Source organism: Sebastes umbrosus, chromosome 6 (genome assembly GCF_015220745.1).
Source record: "Sebastes umbrosus isolate fSebUmb1 chromosome 6, fSebUmb1.pri, whole genome shotgun sequence".
In the NCBI taxonomy this organism is placed as follows: Eukaryota; Metazoa; Chordata; class Actinopteri; order Perciformes; family Sebastidae; genus Sebastes; species Sebastes umbrosus.
Window position 1 is genome coordinate 6912827 of NC_051274.1, and position 22857 is coordinate 6935683.

The following is a 22857-nucleotide window of genomic DNA, read 5'->3' on the forward strand; positions in this document are numbered from 1 at the left end:
AGTCAACGATTACAAAGTGCTTTACAAAAAACAAACATAAAACAATAAAGCACACAAAAAAATCCAGTAAACAGTGAAAAATGTCAATCTTATAGCAAGAACGAAATGAGGTAATAGGACTAATAAAATACCAATGGGGCAATATGTTTTCTTTTCTATGTTTTTTGTATTGAGTCTGAATTGTTATCTGATTTTTTTGTGAGAATATTAAAGTATGATGGATTCAGTATCTCTAAAAATCTAAACGGAAAGGATTGTGGTTATTCCTGAGGTGGTGGAAGCAAGATTGAATAACCTTGCTGCTATGAAATTCAAAATTGAGGCTGTAATCAAACATTGGACCTGGGTGTCTGACAGAATGCCTTACATGTTTGGTCAGTGTAGCAAGAAAATCACAGGGGTCAATGTTCCTCATGTACCCAGACTTATCCTGCTAGCGGACACATCAAGGTCCAGATGGGTTGGAGATATTATACATAATTGACTGGACTTTTCCCCACTGTCACAATTCTGCAAACATATATTTTAATAAAGATAATACTGGGGGGAAAAAAAAGATCTATATAAATTTGTAGGTATGCACATGCTTGCAGACTTATTCTCTCAAATTTGAATCATTTATTTTGGGTTTCACACTTTGCACAAGTGCAGATATCTACTTTATATTCAACCTGACTGCTCTGAAAGAAACCTTCATTTTTAAATGACAAGCCCTGTTTTCCTGCTCTTTAGATTTATAACTGTCTCTACTGAATAAGCTGAATAAATAGGCTGAAACTAAGAATTACTTTCAGCATCCATTAATCTACCAATCATTGTGTTGATTAATCAGTTAATCATTTGGTCTAACAATTGTGGGAAAATACTTTTAAAAAATACCCATCACAATTTCCCAAAGCCCAAGGAGATGTTATCAAATTACAAAATTGTTTCAGAATGATTCTTTGTCAATCCACTAACCAATTAATTAACTAATGGTGTTCAGCTACGTGAACTAACTATATCACGTGAGTTGATGGATTCCATTTGTTATAGGATCAATTGACCTAAGATACAAAAAGTAATATATTTCTCATTGAGCATGAAAGTTCATTGTTGATGGAAATAGCTGTTGACATTCAAATGCATTTCAGAACCTTCATCAACGGATGCAGTTTGCTCGGTACCAAAAGTAGGGTCTAAGATTTTATTTTATTTAATTTTTTTAAGTTTTAGCATATCACCAGGACCTAGTTCGGATTAAATATTGTGTGAAAGCATTATAACGTTATTGATACCAAGTTATTGAGTCAAAAATACAATGATATCCTATTAGTTTGTTGATGTTTCACATTCTTAAAGGGTCAATTCAACCCCCATGCAGCAGCGAGTAGTGGCGTAAGGAGCATCCTTCAGAGGACTGTGTACACACACTGCCCTGCTGAAATACTCTCATGCAACATCCTTACTGGAAATCTTAATCTTTGTCCTACTTGACTAAAAAAAGGCCTGGGTGTCTGTTACCTTATTTAATGACTATAATGTATAATGGCTATAATGTCATAGTATTCTAAGATCCTGTGCTCAGTAAGCTTCTGTATCAGTTTTTCCATTATTATGAATTACACAACATGTTGGTGATCTAGTAGATGGACTCTATTGTTATATATTATGTGGTTAATACCAGCATTGGAAATTAACTTTTTTTGTCTACCTGCCACTGTGGCTGGTGGACTCCAAAATCTACTAGCCACTACAATAGATTACCATTGATTAATTTTTGGCTGGTGAGGGAAGCAAATCTAGATACCATTTGCATATTTTACCAGCATTTGTCTGGTGGTGGCTGGTGCTAATTTCCAACCCTGGATAATAAAATAAGATAAGGTAAGATAAGATAAGATGAACCTTTATTAATACCAGCAGGGAAATTCAGGTGTCAAAGCAGCAACATCAGCAAACAGTGTGAAACACAGGAGCGGTAAAGGTATACAAAAATTATAAAAACAATAAATAGAGATATAAAAGATACAGAGTGAATGGGTGAACATAGTGTGTACAGTCCGTCAATAAATAAATGTAGTATGTACAATAAATAAATGTAATATGTACATATGTGCAGTCTATAAATTGGTATATAGGATGTACAGTGTAAAGTAAGTGAGAATAGTGTAAGTGGGAATAGTGAGAATAGTGTAAAGTAAGTGAGAATATATAAGATTCAAGAGTTTTATTTAGCATTTGCACCTAAGTACATTGGAATTCTGAGCAGTTTACACTGAGTCAGCTTTAAGAAAAGAAAAAAGGTAGAAAAGGCACAAGGTAATTATAGTACAAAATAAGTAGCACATTCAACTCAACACAACATAAATAAATTATTAAAATATAAAACGCCCTCAGTGTAGTCGATAAATAAACTAAATTACCCTCTGCATATAATACAAATATACAGTAATATGCTCCATGACCATGTTAAAAAAGCTTGTAAATATTTAAAAAAATAAATAATTAATATATTTCAGACAATTACACAGTGGAAGGCAGCATATTGCACAGCATTACAGTCCACATTACAGTAATATCTGTGTGGTGGAGGATGGAAGGCTCAATCCAAACAAAGACATAAAATGATTATTTGTATGCAGCATCTGTTCAAAATGTACTATGTGCATGCATGCAGGGGAGGGGGCTGGAGGTTGTTTTGTTGCATTCCTGCGGAGGGTTTGACCTTTGACCTGGTTGTTGCATTCCTTCCAAAGAGGCTTGTCCTGCAGCACCAGCCAGCCAGCAGCTCTGCACTCACTACCACTGATCCTGTGCTACCGAGAGACGATGTGTGTTGAGCTAGTTTAAAACGAGGCAGTGGAAACAACAAGAGCGAGGATTATCACCAGACACTAGCGGACACCATAGATAGCATCGTTTCGAGGTATAAAAAGGGACGTCTTGTTCTGGGTCTACACAGTTCACCTAGGACGGAGCTAGTTAGCCATTTTTGCTAAGCAGCTAGCTGAACCGCCATCGCATTGAGGTTTGCTTTGTAGACACCCAGCAGGACAGGACAGCCGCAGAGACACAGCAGCAGCACCAGCAGAGGAAATGAAGGACAAACAAAAGAGAAAGAAGGAGCGGACCTGGGCTGAGGCAGCTCGCATGGTAAAACACTTTCTCTCCCAGCTGCATGGACATGATGTGTGAATAGATGTGCAGTGATGGATCCAGGTGTGTTTGTTGTGTTCATTCTCCTCACGACCACTGCCTCTACTATCAGCTAGCTGATAGCAGAGCTACAGGCAGGTTGTGTTTGGATTAAATGTACCTGCAGGGCACATTGTATTCTACATGTGCTGCATGTCTTGTCTGGCTGTTGACACATAAAGAGCTACGTAACGCAGCATGCTAACGCTGGCTAGCATGCTAGCAGCCACCTCCTCCTGTTTGGAGCTCTTTGTTTGCTAGGCTAGCAGTTAGCTAGCTAGATAGCACTACGCTAATTACCATGTTAGCAACCTGAGTATACAACAAGAGACCACACACGGTTCTGCACTTAATGTGAACAAACCCAGTCAGTAAAACGTGACCTCGTTAAACTTATAATGTTAATGTGAAGGCTAACTTGTAGCAGGCTATTAGCGTTAGCTCATTATGCTGATATACCGTTATAACAGCTAAGAGCTAACGTTAGCCACCAGCTAGCTCAGCTGTATTGTTAGTACAGATGGTGCAGGGACATAATAAAGAAATGTGCTGTTAATGTTAGTTAAATCAACCAAGATCTGTCTCAAGATCAACGAGAAGCAACTGGATATTTAGGAAAGAGGTGTGACGTTTAACACTAGTAAACTGGTGGGATTATTTTCACAGGAAGTGAACTTTATTATATATACTGTATATTTAATTAATTAAAAAACACACGGACAACCGTGCAGTTGTGTACATGTGGCATGAGTACATTTAGGATTGTGCAGAATTGTGATCAGGTGTGGTTTTCCTTAGTGTTTAGTGTTTATCCTCAGTGTGAGGGGCAATGGGACCACTAGCTACTTGGGTCTGTTTTGGCCAGATAGGCCCCATGCTTTCTACTCAGTACAGCTGGTATAAGAAGAGAAAGACATTCACTGTCTCTCAGCAGTGTACAATTACATAAATTCCAAAACATGAAGGTGCTGCATATTATGAAATCAGTGCTATTCACTCCTATTTTTTGAAAAGAGAAGGTCACATAAAGGAATAATTGATTATTTTTGAAAGCACATCCGTATTTTATACCGACTGCAGATGAAGTATATGAGAAGGATTCAGCTTCGTGGTCCTTTTTCATATTCCTCATGGTGGTCTCACATTTATTAGGTGCACCAATAAAATCTTAAGTGCAATCCAGTACAAAGCTCAGCTGCATATTCTGCTTTTATGAAGCTTATAGTGGTGGGATTATTTCCACAGGAAGTGAACTTTAATATATACTGTATATTTAGTTAATTAAAAACCACATGGACAACCGTGCAGTTGTGTACATGTGGCATGAGTAAATTTAGGATTGTGTAGAATTGTGATCAGGTGTGGTTTTCCTTAGTGTTTAGTGTTTATCCCCAGTGTGAGGGCAATGGGTCCACTAGCTACTTGGGTCTGTTTTGGCCAGATAGGCCCCATGCTTTCTACTCAGTACAGCTGGTAAAAGAAGAGAAATGCATTCACTGTCTCTCAGCAGTGTACAATTACATCAATTCCAAAACATGAAGGTGCTGCATACTATGAAATCAGTGCTATTCACTCCTTATTTTTGAACAGAGAAGGTCAAATAAAGGAATTACTTTTGAAAGCACATCCGTGCTTTATACTGACTGCAGATGAAGTATATGAGAAGGATTCAGTTTCATGGTCCTTTTTCATATTCCTCATAGTGGTCTCACTCTTATTAGGTACACCAATACAATCTTAAGTGCATTCCAGTGCTTTGTACTGGATTGCACTTAGCTACATATTCTGCTTTTATGAGTTTATCGTGGCCAATTTTTGTTAAAGCTTTGAGAGAGAAATTTGTTTTTGATATTCTTCACTGTTCGTAAATAGGGTGGGCTAAACATTAGTTCACGTCAATGCAGGTGGGAGTTGCCATAGCCAATGTTCAAGTGCCACACCCCATGCACTGTAGTAAGGGCTAGGCGATATGGCCTAAAAAATAAAATCTCAGATTTTTTCACACCACATCCGATTTACTTTTTTCGGGGAAACAAACTCACGCCTAATGCACATATATGCACGCTTACACACAGGAAAAGAGAGGGAGAAAACCTCCGTGTCTTTATGAGCGTCAACACGTTTACACTTGATCAGCGGTAAAATTGCTCTGCTCTGGCTGTGCCATTTTTTTCTTATGGCGAGAGTGGTGCCGCCCAACTAGGCTGAAGTGATACCATTGGCGTGGCGCACAGCAGTAAATCGCCACCAAGCGCTGCGCTCAAAGTTCAAATTATTTCAATTGTGATCTCAGTTGTCGATGACCTTTCAAAGCACAACCAATGAGAACAGCTGCAACTGTTGTTGTTCCCTAGAAGCAGTGAATGCCGTTCCTTGCGCTCTTTTTGGGGAGATATTTTACCTTCTGCACCCTACATCGCGCTGAGGGAAAATAATATATAACATATATACATATATAACAAATATTGTTTTGATCCCGTTTGAAATCTGCCATGAATTACACGTTTCAAACGGGATCAAAAAAATATTTCTCTCTCGCCGTTGACTACTTTCATATTTTTTCTGAAGGAAGGTCCCAAATTGGTCCACTGGAAGGGGCGGGACTATGCCTCTCTATACGGCTGTGCTCAATAGACCGTCATGCAATCGTTTCCGATTTTTTTCATTTTCATGCTGGTTTTGTGGATTTCGAGCTAGTCATGGTTAAACGTTGTGCCTGGGGAGAGGTTGGAAGGAGATATATGTTTTGATAAACGTTGGATGAGGTTCACTCATATTTGTCAAGATGAATCCCAATTAGTATATGACTGTATGAAAATAATATGCAAGATAAGTATATCGTTTGTTTTCATGAACGGCAGAATGGTGCGTTGCTTTAAAGGTTGCGGCCGCAAGGAATTGTGGGATGTTGTTCTCTCCTTTCCTCTCGTAAAGGATGGTCCATTTTAACCTATACTAAAGGAGATGAGAAGAAAGAAAGTATTGAATCACCTTTCCTTAGCATTTAGAGAATTCAATCAGCTGTTATCGTGGCTGCCACTTAGATACTTGCGGGTCATTTCACTCTAAAAGGAACTTTCCTAAGCAAAAATACTTTTCAACCGCAGCTCCTGACAGAGTACGCCAGGCAGACACATAGCTAACAACCTTGCTGCTAAACTTAATGATGCGGTGCAGCCTTTTACTGGAAAAGTGGCTGCATGTGTCCACGACAATGCACGCAGCATCGTGGCGGCTACGGTAACTCTCTCGGACGGGTGAACTGGGGACTCAGTTGTTTGTTTTGCACATACACTGCAGCTGGCGATAAATGATGGGTTTAACCTGTTGGTGCATCGGCTTATCGTTGCAGTTGGGTGGCTTGTTTGGCACTTCAACCACAGCACCTCTGAATGCAAGGCACTAATCTTTTAGGTTAATGAGTGTCGGCTATCGGTCAGAATTATTTTTTTTATAATTAGCATTCCTAATCTGTTGACAAGAAAGATTGGCTGGAAAAGGCTTTCCTTTCATTTGCATGGAATGGGCAGAAACAAAAGCGTATGGGTAAATGATGGATAAATACAAAAAGATGAATTAGTCATTGATGACATTATTTTAACTTATCAAAAATTCACTTAATGTTCAAGTACGGATTTAAATTTACAGTCAAGGTTATTTTCTATTTAAAATATGTCCTGCTTGCTACATACAGTTGGTTGTTTGCGACTGTGGCTCAGGAGATAGAGCAGGTCGCCCACTAATCGGAAGATCGGCGGTTCAGTCAGTGAGTGGTCGGAAGACTAAAAAGGCGCTATATAAAAGCAAGTCCATATACCATCCATTAACATGTGCATACATTTTCAACGTTCAAATATCAACCTCAAAAATTCAGTACAAACCTGGGAACGTTTAGTCCCTGGAAATACTTTTCCAGGAACTAAAAGGTTCCTTCAGCCCACTGTTGTCTGCGTTTCCACCGTGTTCTAAAGACCTGTGAAAATTAGGCAAATTATTCCGCTGATGTATGTAAAAGCAACATGGGACAAGGGCTGCCGGTGGTCACAGCAGTAAACACACTCTGCAGCCTGCAGTTCAGTGTCCGCCCGTTTCATCTGAAAAAAAGCGTTTTGTCTCACTGCGACGATATTTGTTGCTGCCTATATTTACTGATGCACGTTGGATGTATTGAATGAAATGCAGGCAAATGAAGGATGCAAATGAATCTAAGAGCGTCTGTCTCCACAGTAAATCATCTGTTGAGTGTTTGATGATTATTTATTTGTGCTTTAGAACGTAACCGCCGTGAAACAATCGGAGGAGGCCGACAGCAGAGCCTAACTTTACCTTCAATGTTATCAGACAAAGAGAAATGCTCTCCCTTCATCCTAAAATGCTAAATCGAGCACTTCCTTTTTTACGAATGAAGCGGTACACGAGTTGGTGTGTGTGTGCGCGCGCGTGTGTTTGCCGACGGTCAGCGGCGGTCATCCCTGCAAACTCCACCCCGAAAGTTCCGGTACTTTTCGAAAGTACTACCACCCCCGAGTAGGGTTTTTTTGGGGGGTAAAAAGGCCCCGTAAAATGTCCCCAGAACTTAATTTACACCGTGGTCCCTGCGGCCGAAACGCAATGAGTTCCTCAAAAGGTTCTTAGTTCCGGGGGAAAGTTCTTGTGGTAGAAATGGGGCTTAAGCTGGGCTTTAATCAGAATTGTGAATCTTTGTGCGTTTTGTGTTTCAGAAATGAAAAACCTGCTGACCTTACTCCTTGCTCCAGCTGCTTCTCTCGCTCTCTTGCTCTCGCTCTCTCTCTCTCTCTCTCTCTCTCTCTCGCTCTCGCTCTCTCTCTCTTGCTTTCTCTCTCTTGCTTTCTCTCTTTCTCCCTAACAAACACTTGCTTCTGCTGATATTGTTATTGTCAAACTCTGCTGTAAAGACTAGCCTAGATGTTAGTCTATAACTATACCAGCTTGCTTTATATGCTTTTAATAGCCCTAATAAATAATGGGGAAAAAAATAATTTTGTCTGTTTTGGCAATGTATCGCTTCTTTAAAATAGCTCTAAGACCATTTTTGAGTTAGTCGATGATGTTAAATCACTAGGAGAAAGGGGAATTGCTCTCGGGTCTAGATAGATCTTGATTTGCCATGTGTTCAGAGTTATTTCTTTACATCTTAACAGTGCAGAAGTATTCATCAGTCTGTGTGGTTAAAAACAATGTGGATGTTTTCCAGGTTTTGGAGAACTTCTCTGATGCACCCATGACTCCCAAACAAATCCTCCACGTCATCCAGACCAAGGGGCTGAAGGAAATGCGGTCAGTCAGACACACACAGACACACACAGACACACACACACACACACACACACACACAAACACAGCTGCTACTGTTACAAAAGAAAGTTGTTCTCTTGAACCTGACTTCAGTAAATGATGTTAGCAAATAAAAAGCGCAGTGACGCTGTGGCTCATCAGGCATTTGTCCATCGTTCAATTTGGTGTAGATCATTGCATTTGAATATGGCTTGTTGATTATATTTTGTATTTGCCTATTATTTTTTTTAGCAGCGCACACATCAACTGAACATGTTAATCAGTGTGGCTCTAACAGAATTTTGTTTATTTTATTTCCTTCTACATGGACCCCTTGGCCTGCTGCTGGCCTAAACAGGAGGTAAGACCTTTTATTGCATACACTAATCACTTCTCTTCTGTAACCAAACACTTGTCCTGTTCTTCATGCTCTTTCATATTCTCTAAGGCCTGTGTTTGCTCTTGGTGCATTGTGCTTTCATGGTAAAGACAAACACAATGCCCCCTATACTGTAATTGTGGAAAACATCACAGTCACCGTTTCACCATAACAATACACGCAATATTATGTTGTTGTGCCAAGCTCTGTTGATGTTTTGAAACGATTCAAATGTGAACTTTTAATGAATCTCAAGACGTCAACTTGAGCTGGGAGGGAATCTTTGGATTTGGGGGGGAAATTGGGTGCCGCAAAAGAACACAATTAGATGTACCCCTGGGCATAGTGAATTTATTTGACTGATTTGTCAATTGGCAGGAAGATGGCAGGCAGCATTGATATCCCCTGTCAATCCAAAGTAATGCCTATTTTTAAGTTGATAACAATGATACGGTACCAAAGAAAATCCACTCCAAATGGAGGAGCCGATAAAATGTGTTGTTAAGTGCAAAGCTGAAAGCATCATAAATACACCATACACCCATTTTCATACTCACTCATTAATATTTTCAGTCCCATAGCTATTTGTAAACAAGGTTATGCATGTCCAATGATCACACACGAGCATTAATCTGACTGAATTGTGTCGTAAAAGGGATAAATTGATCACAGCAACAGAACTGCCAGACTTGTTTGCAAAGTGAGTGGACATGCACCCCCTGAACAAATCAAGTCAAGTCAAACTTTATTTGTATAGCATGTTTAAAAACAGCCGCAGTAGACCAAAGCGCTGAACATGTACATAATAAAATGAATACAAAGTAAACAACAATAAGAACAGAGCAAAAGCAATAACCATAATGTGCACATAACAGAACAGAAATATAGAGTGATATTTTGGTTTTAGCTGACGTGTGGCGCCTCACTGTGTTGATCAATGCTCGTTCATGTCTATGCAGAGCGAGCGCGAGCAACAGGGCGCTGACTTTCGTTGACTTAACGACCACAGGTGTCGCTGTTAACAAGCAGTTTCTGATTCTTACATAGAGTCCCTTTTTAAAGGGATGGATACCAAAATATAAATGGTGTGACAACATCTCTCACAGTTGACTTATTGTCTCACAGTGTGCAGTGTATCGTCATATCGCCCAACCATAGCTGTCATCACCGGGTAGCACTAGTACGTCTTCAGATTTCAATTTGTCTTTATGTCTTTAGTCCATTGTGTTCAGTCACGTGAGTTGGAACTGACCGTAACTGTGTGTGTGTGCGCAGTGGTACAGCCCCTTTGGCCTGCCTGGTCACCATGCTGCACTCCCAGGTGAGGGGAGACCGAGTCAAGAACAGCATCTTCTTTAAGCTGCCTGGACGGATGAGCCTGTTCACTCTCAAGGTACACAGACACAGTCCTCTTCTCTCTCAACGCCTCACCACTCTGCTGCTAAATCTCCTTTATGTAAGATTACATCACCATCATTATTGGTGTCAGCAGAAAGTTGCTCCAAAAAGTTGCATTTGGGGAAAACATTTTTTTTTTTGAGACAGTTACTCAAGATAGTACAGAGGTTGCATAGTGAGTATCTTTGTTTGGAACTCTTTTCTATGGAAGTCCACCTGCAGACTGACTTATTGTTAATGTTATTAATGTTATCATAGCTCTGCCTTCTACTATGGAGGGATGGGAGGACGACATGAAAAAGTGGTCTTTGGAACTGCTCTTTAAAGCCCAACTAACGTACACTAACTATATTCTGTACACTAACGATGTTCCGTACAGATGACATTTTTCCGCCAATCGCTGAATAAATACTTCTAGATCGTGCATAACATTTATATGCGTGTCATCCTCAGTTCCCCCTCTTTCATTCCCAACCAAGCCAGAGACCTCCACCATTAGTTCCTGTGAGATTTCAGTCAGTTTGTGAGGTGCGCACCGTGCGCCCACAGCGCCTGGAAGGGAAGCTCCAGTCCCGACTGCAGCTTGAGAGGGGAGATGACTAGAGCAGCGAAAATGTACATTTCAACTTAATTTATGCTACTCACAGTACTGTAGTCTGTATGAAATGATTATTATTCTATCAAAAGTTGTTAAATATATTACCCTTTGTTGAATAAATGCTTTAAAATGTGCATTTTTAACATCAATGGTGCGCACTGACTGCTTGGCACTGCAGCAGCAACTCTGTCAACACAGACGCTGTTTGCAAGTCCTGCACCCAATATTGATGTAGTATAGCAGTGTTATTTGATAAAAGGTCAATAAAGTTAACGTTTATGACATCAATTGAATATTGTGACATTTAAAATGTTCATTAATCGCCGTTGAAATCATGTTATGCGCTCTGTACGGAACACCGTTAAAGCTTAATGATCTTTTATACACAGGCGGAGGCGTTACTTTTCCCCACTTTTCTTAAAAACTCTTGGTTCAAAAATCAGTCAAAGTGTAGACTGTCTAATGGATATTCCCCCCGGAGAATGAGCACACAAACATGCTTGTCTGGCTCTTAACAACAGAGGAGTGCTGCCTGGCGTGGTGCCGACGGGCGTAAAGTGTACGGAACAACGTACCACAGCTCCGCAAAGGACATTTTAGAAAATGCTAGTTTAACGTTGGTTAAATAAATGTTAAAAATAAAGCAGGATTTTGTAAAATTAAGGTGAATTACTTTTCAAATGAAGTGCCGCTGATGGTTAGCCGCTATGGTTAGCCTATGGAACTAACTAGCTTACTGCTACTTCCGCTACCTCACCGGAAGTTACGCCCACAATCATTTCTACAGCTGAGAATAAAGTGAATAATCCAGTCAGTATGGACACCAAGGGAAGTCAGCATTGATAGGTGGCTGTTACTGCTAATAGGGATATATACACCACAGGGTTACCCAATCTGTTAAATCGCATATTATTTTGAATACTTTAATGTAGCAACCAATTTTGACGCATGACCACAAAATCATTTGATAGGAGAAAGCCTTCTGATGTGCGTCTCACATGCAGACAACACTGTTTTTCTTCACGCTCTGTAGAAGAACGCCCTCCAGTGGACAAAAACAACATCGGAGTCGGAGACACCAACAGAGGCAGCCAGCAGCACCACCGCCCCGGCTTCCAGCAGCGGCACAACTGCAGCGGGCGCGGTGGTGTCCTCCGTCAGCCCCAACGAGGCCGCTGAGCAGGAAAGCTGCGACTCCACTGAGACCACCGCCGCTGCCAGCGGAGACAATGACGGTAACAGGACACCACACACCAGAGACCTCTCATTACACACACCTGAGGCCTCTCCAATAGGGTTTTTTCCATAACGGTGGGGTAGTCGCCCCAAGCTGTGCCCTGAAACAACTCCTTGTCAAAAAATGGTCTTTAATTTACTCATCTATTGTAGAAACATTGAGTTTAATCATTCCTTAAGCCTCAAACTTCCTTTCCGCGGACAGCTGCGGACGTGTTCCAGTCTTGCGGACGTGCACTCGGCTCCATTCATACTACTGTAGGGTTCACCAACGGGTCCATGCATGTGCATTTCCCGATCCACACCCATTCCAGTTGGTTGAGTTCAACGCCATTTGGCTGTCTTTGTGTTCCTTCAAAGACGAATTATGTCTTTTAATTTTAGACGTGTACCCTCACGGACATGAGCGGATGATGATATTTACGTCACACAGACCAAAGTGGACCCTCGGGGACGCAGAAGGTTTGAATTGGCCTTTTAGGTTGTAGGGGTTCTTTGTTAGACTGCTGCTTCGAATCAGAGGCTCACTGAGCTTTGCCGAAGGCATGGTGCGACAATCGTAAAGGTTCAGTTAAACAACTGTGAATTTAGCTTTGTTAATATAAGCCAAAACACTAGGAAAGGAACTCCAGCTCAGATGGAAGCTGCTCGTTTATGAACTCTGCTAAGATAAAGAAGATAAAAAAATATGAGATACTTGTCGCTGCAGTGTTTGTCAGAGTCAAAGTTGGGATGTAATGTTCCTGACACACCAAGCCGACGGTCGGCCGTCAGACAGTTTGCCGTCTGGCATGAAGCTAAGTGGTGAGTGAGAGTGGTGTGAAAATGGTCGGCAAATGTCGCTTTGTTTCATGTGCGTATCATAACAACGGCTTGTATATCCACAGTCCTCGATCCTCCGGTTTCCTTTTTTGAATGACATACAGACTATCGCGACCTGCTCGTGTGGAGTTATTTCATCTCACGCAGGCGCAGAACATCCGTCCTAACCAGCCGTCGGCTGTAGTCTTTGCGGTGTGACTGGGTGCAACTTGTCGGCCTTCGTCGCTGCTAGTTCTGATGTTGCGTTGGTGTGTCCCCAGCTTAAAGATGAGTTTCAGGAAGAGCAGCATGTGTCTTTTCTTAGTAAATATCTTGCAGTGATTTTGCTAGGTACACGTCCTGCGTCTTTGACCCATTAAAATCTGAAAGAATGCAGTAAACTCACCGTCGACGTGTCCAGGGGACACTCATTATTTTTCCCCCTGATAACCTGTGGTGCCAGATTCATTTTAGAAGTGATGTGTGTGTCACCAACACTGTCTGCTCTGAGCACATCCACTGTTACGCACTCTCTGTCGCTCAACCACACACTCGCTACGCACACATTAAACTACTCTCAAGCCTCGGACATACTTTCCACGTCCGTGATTTCCCGACCCACACTCCGAGGTTCAAGGTTCTTTAGTAGTCATTTGTCAATTCTAGCAAAGCAGTCATTGGCAATGAAAATCTTCGATCTAGATCCTCCTAATCTAAGACATAAAACAGCGCAGTTACAATATAGTTTAAATATAAACATAAGTAAATTAGGGCTGTCAATCAATTCAAATATTTAATCGCATGATTGTCCATAGTTAATTGCGATTAATCAATTAAGCCAATTAATCGCACATTTTTTATCAGTTCCAAATGTACCTTAAAGGGAGATTTGTCAGGTATTCAATACTCTTATCAACATGGGAGTGGGCAAATATGCTGCTTTATGCAAATGCATGTATATATTTATCATTGGAAATCAATTAACAACACAAACAATCACAAATATTGTACAGAAACCCTCACAGGTACTGCATTTAGCATAACAAAATATGCTCAAATCATAACATGGCAAACTCTGACTTGACTGTGACTTAACCCAAACGGCATGGCATTATCATAAAGTGGGCATGTCTGTTAAGGGGAAACTCGTGGGTACCCACAGAACCCATTTTCATTCACATATCTTGGGGTCAGAGGTCAAGGGTCCCCTTTTAAAATGGCCATGACAGATTTTCAAAATTTAGCTTACGTTTGGAGCGTTATTTGACCTCCTTCGCGACAAGCTAGTATGACATTGGTTGGTACCAATGGATTCCTTATCTTTTGTAGTTTCATATGATGCCAGTATCTTCACTTTAGCAAAAAAAAAATGTATTGGGGACCCCTAAAGTTTCCCTGGGACCCACTCAAATGACCACCTGTGGGTCCCGTGATCAACATCACTGGTCATGTGAAAGTTTAATGTTGTTTGCTGTTAAATGCTGCCAACAGCAGGAGGTGCGTCAGCCACTGAGTGCAGTTGTAAATATGTTTTTCTCTGACCTGAAGCTTCGGTGGATGAGAGCTCGTCCAGCGCCTCCTGCTCCACGGAACCGCCCCCTCCCATCAACCAGCCCCAGACCCGCCTCAGCAGGGCAGCAGGACAGCAGGGACGCATAGACGCGCAGCAGACCCAACACGCTCAACACACCCAGACCAGACTGAGCCGCTCAAGACAGGTCAGCACCAATGTGTGAAAGCCACTGACTGTTTACAATGGAAATTACAGCATGTGTTCAGTAGTCAAGGATTTGAATTCTACAGTGTCATTTGGCACACTGTTTTAGAGTTGGATATGAAAAGTGTAGCTCCTGACGAGTTAAAGAGATTATCCTTGTCTCCCCTGTCATGCCATGTGTTGACTTGATCTGTAGAGGGACAGTTCTGCCTGATATACTGACTGTAGAACTGTCTACTGTGTCCACCTGTCCATCCCACTATTTGTGTCGCTACAGTCAGGGAGGCAGAGGAAGAAAGCAGTCATGATGCCTCGTGTTGTCCTCACCCCTCTTAAAGTGAATGGAGAGCACGTTCCCTCAGGTAAGAACCACTCTATTGTCCTGAGAACATTAACAACACACCAGTAATGAAAGCAAGAATTCAGAATGCTGAACAGCCTCAACGTTATCCTAATTATTAAACACAACTGGCAGAAAGAATACAAATAGGATTTTTTTTGCTGTGGCAGGGCCCATGAAGAGGAGTCGGGGAGGGGTGGATGTAGACTTCGAAACACCAGGCTCCATCCTGGTCAACACCAACATCAGAGCCCTCATCAATGTGCGGACCTTCTCAGCCTTCCCCACACACTCGCAGCAGCAGCTGCTGCAGTTGCTGCCAGAGGTGGACCGACAGGTATGTTGTGATCCTGTCCTTCCGGTTTATCCCCAGCTTTTATGTCTGTAGTGATGCTGCATACACGAATATAGCTTTCACACATATCATTAGAAATGAGAAAACAAATAAAAACAGTGTTTTGGACATTTAGTGCAGTAGCAGGAGTCAACATGACAGGCCAATGGCTCTGCACCTATTTCAGCTGTCAAATTCATTCAAAATTGTACATTTAAAGCTAAATGGGTGTTATTTGCTGTTAATTAAAAGAGAAAAAGGCCCAAACATGAAACACTTCTCTTCCTGGTTATCACCTTTTGATATGTGATCAACGGTCATAGACTGTAAATAAAGATGGACAACATGACCGGGAAGCCAAAATTCTCGATCGCCCCTAGGTGTCTGGCTGCAGGATAGGTCATGAATCCCCCCCCCCCTCCATGTTAGCGGATGAGACTTGGACAAAATTAAAAAAGTCAAAGTACACGTCAAAATAAGCTTTTCCCAAAGATGGTTTCTTTCATTTTAGGTAGTTCTTATCACGCTGATACATGTTCAAGTGTTAATTTTTCTGATCCGTTTGGTTTTAATTCGTTATTTGATGCTATTAAAAGGGGGTGAGACGTTATGATTGACAGCTGCTATGAGTGCAGTAGTCGTTAAGCTAGAGGCTTGGGAATTATACGAGAGAGGAGATGTAATTTTAACTTTCCATAACTGTTACGAGTCTGTGTAATAGAATATGTGTCAATTGGATCACAAATGTACTTATAGAGACATCAGTATTCGGCTCCTGATGAGCTTGGGCGGGTATGTTGGCGGGACCTCAACAATGCAATGACTACTACAATACAAGAGAAACTTCTACATTTTGTCAGATTTGTTTTAACATGAAACTTCCAAGGATTTTTATAACCCCGCGACAACCTAGTCGGGGGTATATAGCGCACCGCGTGTCCCTCCTTCCATCTGTTCGCGTGTCACACTTTCCCCTTTTGGGGGGTTAGAAGTCCAGGGTGCCCAAAATCTTTGACATTTTGGCCAAAAACTGTTATTTTTTTTCAACTTAAATTTTGTTTCCGGAGTAGAACTCTAAAACTATTTAACTTAGGAACTTCACATTTGGTATGTTGGTTGACAGTGTGGTCTTGTTGTGCCTTTTGGGGGTTAGAAATCCAGGGTGCCCAACATTTTTGAAATTTTTCCAAAAGTGCAAAACCTTTGGCCCTACTTTAGTAGGGGTCAAGCAGTGAGCGGGGGTATGTGATTTTAAGTGACAAGGAAAAATATATTTGCGTGCTGCAAAAATGTCAGCAGTGGGTGTGGAGATGGATATAAGACAAACTGAACTAGTGTGCAATTTAGGGCAGGTTGCAATATGCTAGCCCAGTTGTTTGTTGTATTTTTGAATCCTGTAATTTAAATTTTGTGAAGCCGAGTTCAGGCACACACACACACACACACACACACGGTGTGTTTAGTCATTGTTAGGGTCAATGTGATGCCACTTTATTCCTTGAGGTGCATTATTGTTTTACTGCTATTCGTGCATTGTGCCCTCTCTCGTGCAGATTGGACCAGATGGTATGGCCAGACTGAGTAGCTCGGCTCTCAACAATGAGTTCTTCACCCATGCCTCCCAGAGCTGGAAAGAGAGGCTGGCGGAGGGTAAGTGATTTGGTCAATCATGGAGAAGCTGCCAGGATTTATATATTCACATTAGATTTGAAACTGTGGGGATGGAGGTAGTGATAGCAGAAGCAAGAGCTAATCTTAAGGTTGTTATGAACAAGGTGAAGACATCATAAATGCCTGCAGAGACAACAAGCAGGAATGTGCTCCAGTATTCTTTAAGTGGTGTGAATGAAAAGGATTCCATACAATGTTAAAAACACATCTACATGATATCGGTGAGTCAGCCCATACAGGGACCTGATTCAGGGAATGTCATGACTTCATACTGCTGACGGTAGCACTGTCCTGGAACAATTACTACAACTGAGCAGCAGCTGCTTATTTTAACAAGTGAAGGGCAGCTAAGTGAGATTTATACCCCAAATTATACTGGTTTATACACTTCAAAAAGTTCAGTTGTGGAGCTATACTCTTTTTTTTTTTTTTTTAAACCTTCGTATGTGTTTTGACACATTTAGGTGAGTTCACCCACGAGATGCAGGTGCGTTTCCGGCAAGAAATGGAGAAAGAGAAGAAGGTAGAGGCGTGGAAGGAAAAGTTTTTTGAAGAGTACCATGGGCAAAAGTAAGAGCCAACCCATTTCATTCAAGTCTGAATTCACTGTTCGCACAACAGCGATATTAGTTTTTCTGTCATGTTTGGGGTGGTTCCCTTTTTAAAGGATTTATTTATTAGTTGACTGATCATTTTAGTGCAAGTATCAATAGTATTATTTAGAAAAGCCCTGATGTAGGGCTGGGCGATATGGTGAAAATCAATTATGTTATTTATTTATTTTTTTTACCAAATACCTCTATCGTGAAGATATTGTAGGGTTGACTATTGGTGCTTTACCAAATATTTAGACGATGAGATTTTTGATAAATAATCATCAGTAATGTGGCTATAATGACTGATAATGGAACAGTCTGGTAAGTTCAGGGCATTACATCACTTTACTGTAATGCAGCCTTTAAAACTGTTAAAAGACAACACTTGTGCCATATTACGATATCCAAAATCTAAGACGACATGTAGTCTCATATCATGATATCGATATATTGCCCAGCCCTACCTCGATGGACGGGATATTCATTTTTGACCGCATGTTTTAAGCCGTTCGTGTCATCTCCTTTGCCGTCCTCCATGTAGTTTAGACAACTCGAGCATGACCTTCATCAGTTAAGACCACTAAGATGTTAAATGTCAGTGTTCCCACAGTGCGCTAAAGCGTAGTTTGTGTACCCGTAGGTCTGGCCTGACACAAGAGGAGTCTCTGAAGCTTACCATGAGCGAAGCAAGCGAAGCAGCAGCCAGTGTGCTGGACAGTGACGTGGCCGTGGCGGCAACCGGTGCCCCCAAGAGACGCAGCGTGGGTCGGCGGAGGAGAGACGGCAGGATGAGGAGGCGCACGCGGGCCGACCTGCGTCGGAGGGCCCGCCGGACCCTCTGCAAGGCCACTCCTCCGGCCCTGCAGTCTGCAGAAGCAGCCGAGGCCAGTGTCGCGCTGGACGCCCCGGCAGTTTCTATCGGCTCGCCCATGTCCGACAACACGGTCGTTCAAGGCGAGGTGGTGCTGCAGGCTGAGTGCGGTGTGGAGCTCCCGGCAGAGAGTACCTCCATCGAGCCAAAGCCCTCTCCCACTCCAGAGCCAGTCACATTGCCAGCCTCCACTCCTACTCGTACACCTACTCCTACTCCCACTCCTACTCCAACTCCAACTCCTACTCCTACTCCTACTCGTACTCCTACTCCCACTCCAACTCCGACTCCCACTCCTACTCCGACTCCCAGCCCAAGCCCCAGCCCAGCCTCCACCAGCGCAAACGAAGAGCCCGAAGCTGCGGCCCGCCTGCTCCCAGAGGAGGCTGCACCTGTACTGGCTTCCACCTCCTCGCCTTCCTCTTCCTCCTCCTCCTCTTCTTCTTCGTCTGCCTCCTCGCCTGTCTCCTCGCCCTCCTCGCCTTCCGACAGACAGGGACCTTTCGCCGCAGGTCTGGACTCTTCTTCGTCCTCCTCGGCGTCTTCCAGTGCCGCGGTCGCCGCCGATCCCCTGGATGACACCGCCTCCGTGGTCACCTCCGTCACAGGAGGCACCGCCACCAGCAGCCGTGAGAGTAGCCCCTCAGCCAGCCCAGCCACCACCCCCGTTTCCAGCGCTCAGCTCAAGGAGCAGAAGAGAAGGCCAGATGAGACCCAGGCCTTCTCCAGCTTCCCCGAAAAGCGGCCGCGGCTTGACGACCGTCAGTCCTTTCGTACCACAATTGACAGTGTCCGTTCAGAAAAGCCGCAGCCGACAACGGAGGAGCCCAAGGTGCCGCCTATCCGGGTAAGACTTTGTGCACAAAAATGATTTGCCTGTTTAGCAATGACTTGTTGTCCAAGTAAAGTTTGACTCGCTGTCTCTTTATGTCTCTGTCCCAGATCCAACTGTCCAGAATCAAACCTCCCTGGGTCAAAGGTCACCCCACCTACCAGATCTGTCCCCGGATCGTCCCCCCCGGGGAGGGCTCGCGGCGGTCGGGGACGGGGGGCGCGCGCACCCTGGCGGACATCAAAGCCCGTGCCCAGCAAGCCCGGGCCCAGCGCGAGGCCGCTGCTGCTGTTGCAGCCACTGGCGAAGGGACAGGGCCGACCGGCGCCAGGCTGCGGCATGCTGCTGGGCTACCGGATAGCAGCAGTGGACGACGAGCGCGAGAGCACCCAGGACCCGTCGAGCCCGGAGGAGGAGGAGGAGGAGGAGGAGGAGGAGGAAGTGGAAGAAGGGGAGGTGGTGGGATGGAGGAGCAGGGATCGTCTTCAGGCTCTAATTCGTCTGGAACACAACTACAGCTTCTCAATGTAGAGCCCACGCCCCAGCCGTCCCCTTCCCTGTCCACTACCTCAACCTCCATGTCCTTGGATACCCCACAGACCCCAAGCCCTCCTCGAGAGGAGGCAGCTGGGGGGCCGGATGCTGGAGAGGAAGTAGAAGCAACATCAGCCAATGTCCAGAGTTCCTCCGATCGGCTCACAGACAAGGCAGCTGACTCGCCCTCTCCAAAGCCCGAGGTGCCCGAGTCTGCTAACGCCCCCTCAGAGATGGCTGACCAGGGTTGTGAAAAACCCTCACTGGCCCCAACCTCCATCCCAGATTCCCTTCCTAGGTTCGGGGCTCAGGGTGTGGATGTTATTCAGACGTTGGCCAGCTCCCGCCAGCCCAAAGAGAAGGTACAAGGGAAGGAGGCTGGGCTGGGTGTTATCCAGCACGGATCCCACCACGTAGAACCCCAGGATGTATTCTCTCGCTCGGCTGCAGAGAGACGGCGAACGGGCGCGTCCTCTCCCCAACAAGTGGACTCTTCTAGCGGAGAGAAAGAAGACGAGGCCGGGACACATAGCGACTCCACGGAAACAGCTTCAGACTGTGAGAATGACCTCCAGGAGGATGAGCAGCAGCAGCCCGACCGGGACTGGGGCCCCCAAGTGAGCATCCAGAGAAATGGCCAGCTGGTCATCTGCAGCCCTCCTCCTCAGAACCAGCAGCCAGTCATCCAAGCCCACGTGTCCAACCGCCAAGGTCAGACCGTCATTCAGCCTTGTTTCCCCAACGGCCTGCCTCACCCTCAGCACAGTGGCCCCCATTCCCAGGACCACCAGTCTCTGCCCACAGCCCACCCGCAGGGGCTCAGGGACACCAACGTTGTGGTCAAAATGGAGCCTGGCGATGATTGTAGAGCCTCCAGACAGAGCTCTACTGAAGAGGAGTGTCGTGGAGGTTTAAAGCACTCTGTTACTCACCCAACTGCTGCCTCCAAGAGACTGGCCAGCTCAGTCAGACCAGTGTCCAGTGTGGAGGCCAATAACCCTTTGGTCACTCAGCTACTACAAGGTAGTCTGGCCCTGGAGAAAGTTCTACCCTCTCACTCTGCCAACAGGCTGGAGATTAGCCGATTGCCAGGACCCCAATCCAGACCGCCAGTGGCAAGGACCCCAGGGCCTCGTAACAGGCCTGAGATCTCAGCCCAGTCTCCCAGCCCAGAACTGGCCTCTCAGATCCACAACAAGTCTCCGACAGGTCGCCCGGTCTCCTGTCTGATGGAGGCCCCAGCTGCGTCACAGTATCAGTCTCAGCAGGCCCCCGGGGCTGTCCCGGTCATCACCTCTCTGCCACCCTCCTCATCCTCCTCCAGAAGTAAGTCAGACCTTAGCTCTCAGACCACTGTGGAGTCCGCATTTATAAAAGACTCTCATCATGGTCCTCAGCCCTCGCAGGGGGTCACTCCAGACAGGCCCCAGCCGACCCGCCAGACCATGCGTAACGGCCCCTCTCCTAACCACGCAGACCCCTGCCCCACAGAGGTGGTTCCTACTATTCAGATCAACTGGCGGCCCCCACAGTGTCAGCTCCCACACTCTTACCAACTGCAGCTGTCTCCTGCAACCACTGTAAAGAATGAAATCAACGCGCGCTCCTCTTGCCAGGCTTTTGCCAAATCATCCCCCATCAAACTCACGAGTGTTACCAAAAAGGAGCCCGGGAGCTCTGTGGACGGCTACCTAAGCGGAGGGGCGATGGAGGGACTCCTGAACATGGAGATGACTTTAGCCAGGATGGCGAAGAAGGAGCACGGCAAATCTGCCTACTCCTCCGGCTCTTCCTCCTCCTCCTCCCCTTCCCCCTCCTCCGCCTCTGTCCTCCCCTTCCAGCTGTACGGGAAGCTCCCCAAGCACGGCGGCGTCGGAGGAGTAAGCTACACGGCCAACGTGTCACTGATGGACAATGGCGGTTTCACCCGGAGCATGGCGGACAGCGTGCTCCATCTGCGCCCCCGCTTGGCTTCCGGCCAGACCACCCTCAGCATCCAGGCCTTTACTGACAGTACGGCCGAGGAGGTGGCGCTCAAGTGCTCGTGCCGCCTCAAAGCAATGATCATGTGCCAAGGCTGCGGTGCCTTCTGCCATGACGATTGCATCGGGCCCTCCAAACTGTGCGTGTCATGTCTGGTGGTCAGATAGTATGTTGAAGCCCCTGTCGCTTCAGAACTGCTGTCTGTACAGTATCAGCAGCAGGACGGGGGGGGGGCTCCGGAGTGTACAGAAGCCTGATTAGGGTTGAGCACACAGGAGGAGCCTGACGGGCAAGATTTGCTTTGTATAATATAATTGGTCTGTATTTTTGTTGTTGCAGATTTTCAGATTTTTTTTTAGCTGTACTTATATATTATTATTATTATTAATATTATTATCATTATTATTATTATTATTGTGAATTTGGGGCATGGTTGATTGTAAATTGTGCCTTTTTTTTGTTTTCTTTCCTCAAAAACATTTACCTCATCTTATCTTGCTCCACCTGTCATCATTTGATGGCCATCATTGTTTTGGTCCCTCGTTTCCTCAGCAAACAGGGACCTATTGTTGTCTCTTTGCGCAAAGAAGTATTTTTTTAACCATTAAAATGAGTAAATGACATCGTTTCACTGGTTTGTGTTCTGACTCATTTCATGGTTCCCTTAAACTCCTGTCTGTTAAATATGATGAACTAATAAAGTGATCATTGAACGGTGACGGGGTCCTCGGAGCCTTTGATGAACATAAATGAATCGCAGATAATGACCACCTCCAGTATGAGAGAAATCCATCAAAAGTCCGTGATGGATTTGAATGATTTTTGGAGGGGTGGGGTATGGCACAATGAAGAATCCATCAGATTTTGGTGGCGATCCAGATCCTGATCCGGATTTAGGAATTTTTTTAAGGATTCCGATCAGCCTGAGCATTAAGACCTCTGGGTATAACACATGCACAGTGTAACTGATGACGCGTTGATGACGCATGACCCCGCCTCTATCCTTCAGAGAGAAAGGGAGGGGTTGTGGGGGAACAACTGTAGAATATGCTTTTTTTTCACATTAAACTCGGCGAAATTACAGTTGAGTTCGAC

The 22857-nt window shown here is 44.5% G+C and overlaps 1 protein-coding gene across 2 annotated transcripts; it reads left to right on the forward strand.

Annotated features, from left to right (window-relative positions):
* The first annotated feature begins 2665 nt into the window (after window positions 1-2665).
* On the forward strand, window positions 2666-22479 carry asxl1 (ASXL transcriptional regulator 1). 2 transcript variants are annotated; one of them, XM_037772570.1, is made up of 11 exons: window positions 2666-3135; window positions 8393-8476; window positions 10125-10244; window positions 11881-12082; window positions 14433-14602; window positions 14879-14963; window positions 15112-15278; window positions 16829-16925; window positions 17411-17516; window positions 18183-19260; window positions 19356-22479. In XM_037772570.1, exons 1-11 carry the CDS (start codon window positions 3079-3081, stop codon window positions 21927-21929), a joined length of 4740 nt encoding a protein of 1579 aa, XP_037628498.1. In that variant the 5' UTR covers window positions 2666-3078; the 3' UTR covers window positions 21930-22479. The 2 variants fall into 2 exon arrangements, with proteins under 2 accessions (XP_037628498.1, XP_037628499.1); XM_037772571.1 differs by lacking the exons at window positions 2666-3135; window positions 8393-8476 and adding an exon at window positions 9895-10031 and having other exon boundaries at window positions 10127-10244.
* The last annotated feature ends 378 nt before the right edge of the window (window positions 22480-22857 follow it).

Bases quoted from the DNA above. Each gene is read 5' to 3' on its own strand.
- asxl1 (XM_037772570.1), top strand. From the start codon at position 3,079: ATGAAGGACAAACAAAAGAGAAAGAAGGAGCGGACCTGGGCTGAGGCA. The intron at 14,964-15,111 runs GTAAGAACCACT...TTGCTGTGGCAG, and splicing joins TGGAGAGCACGTTCCCTCAG to GGCCCATGAAGAGGAGTCGG. The intron at 16,926-17,410 runs GTAAGTGATTTG...TGACACATTTAG, and splicing joins GAAAGAGAGGCTGGCGGAGG to GTGAGTTCACCCACGAGATG.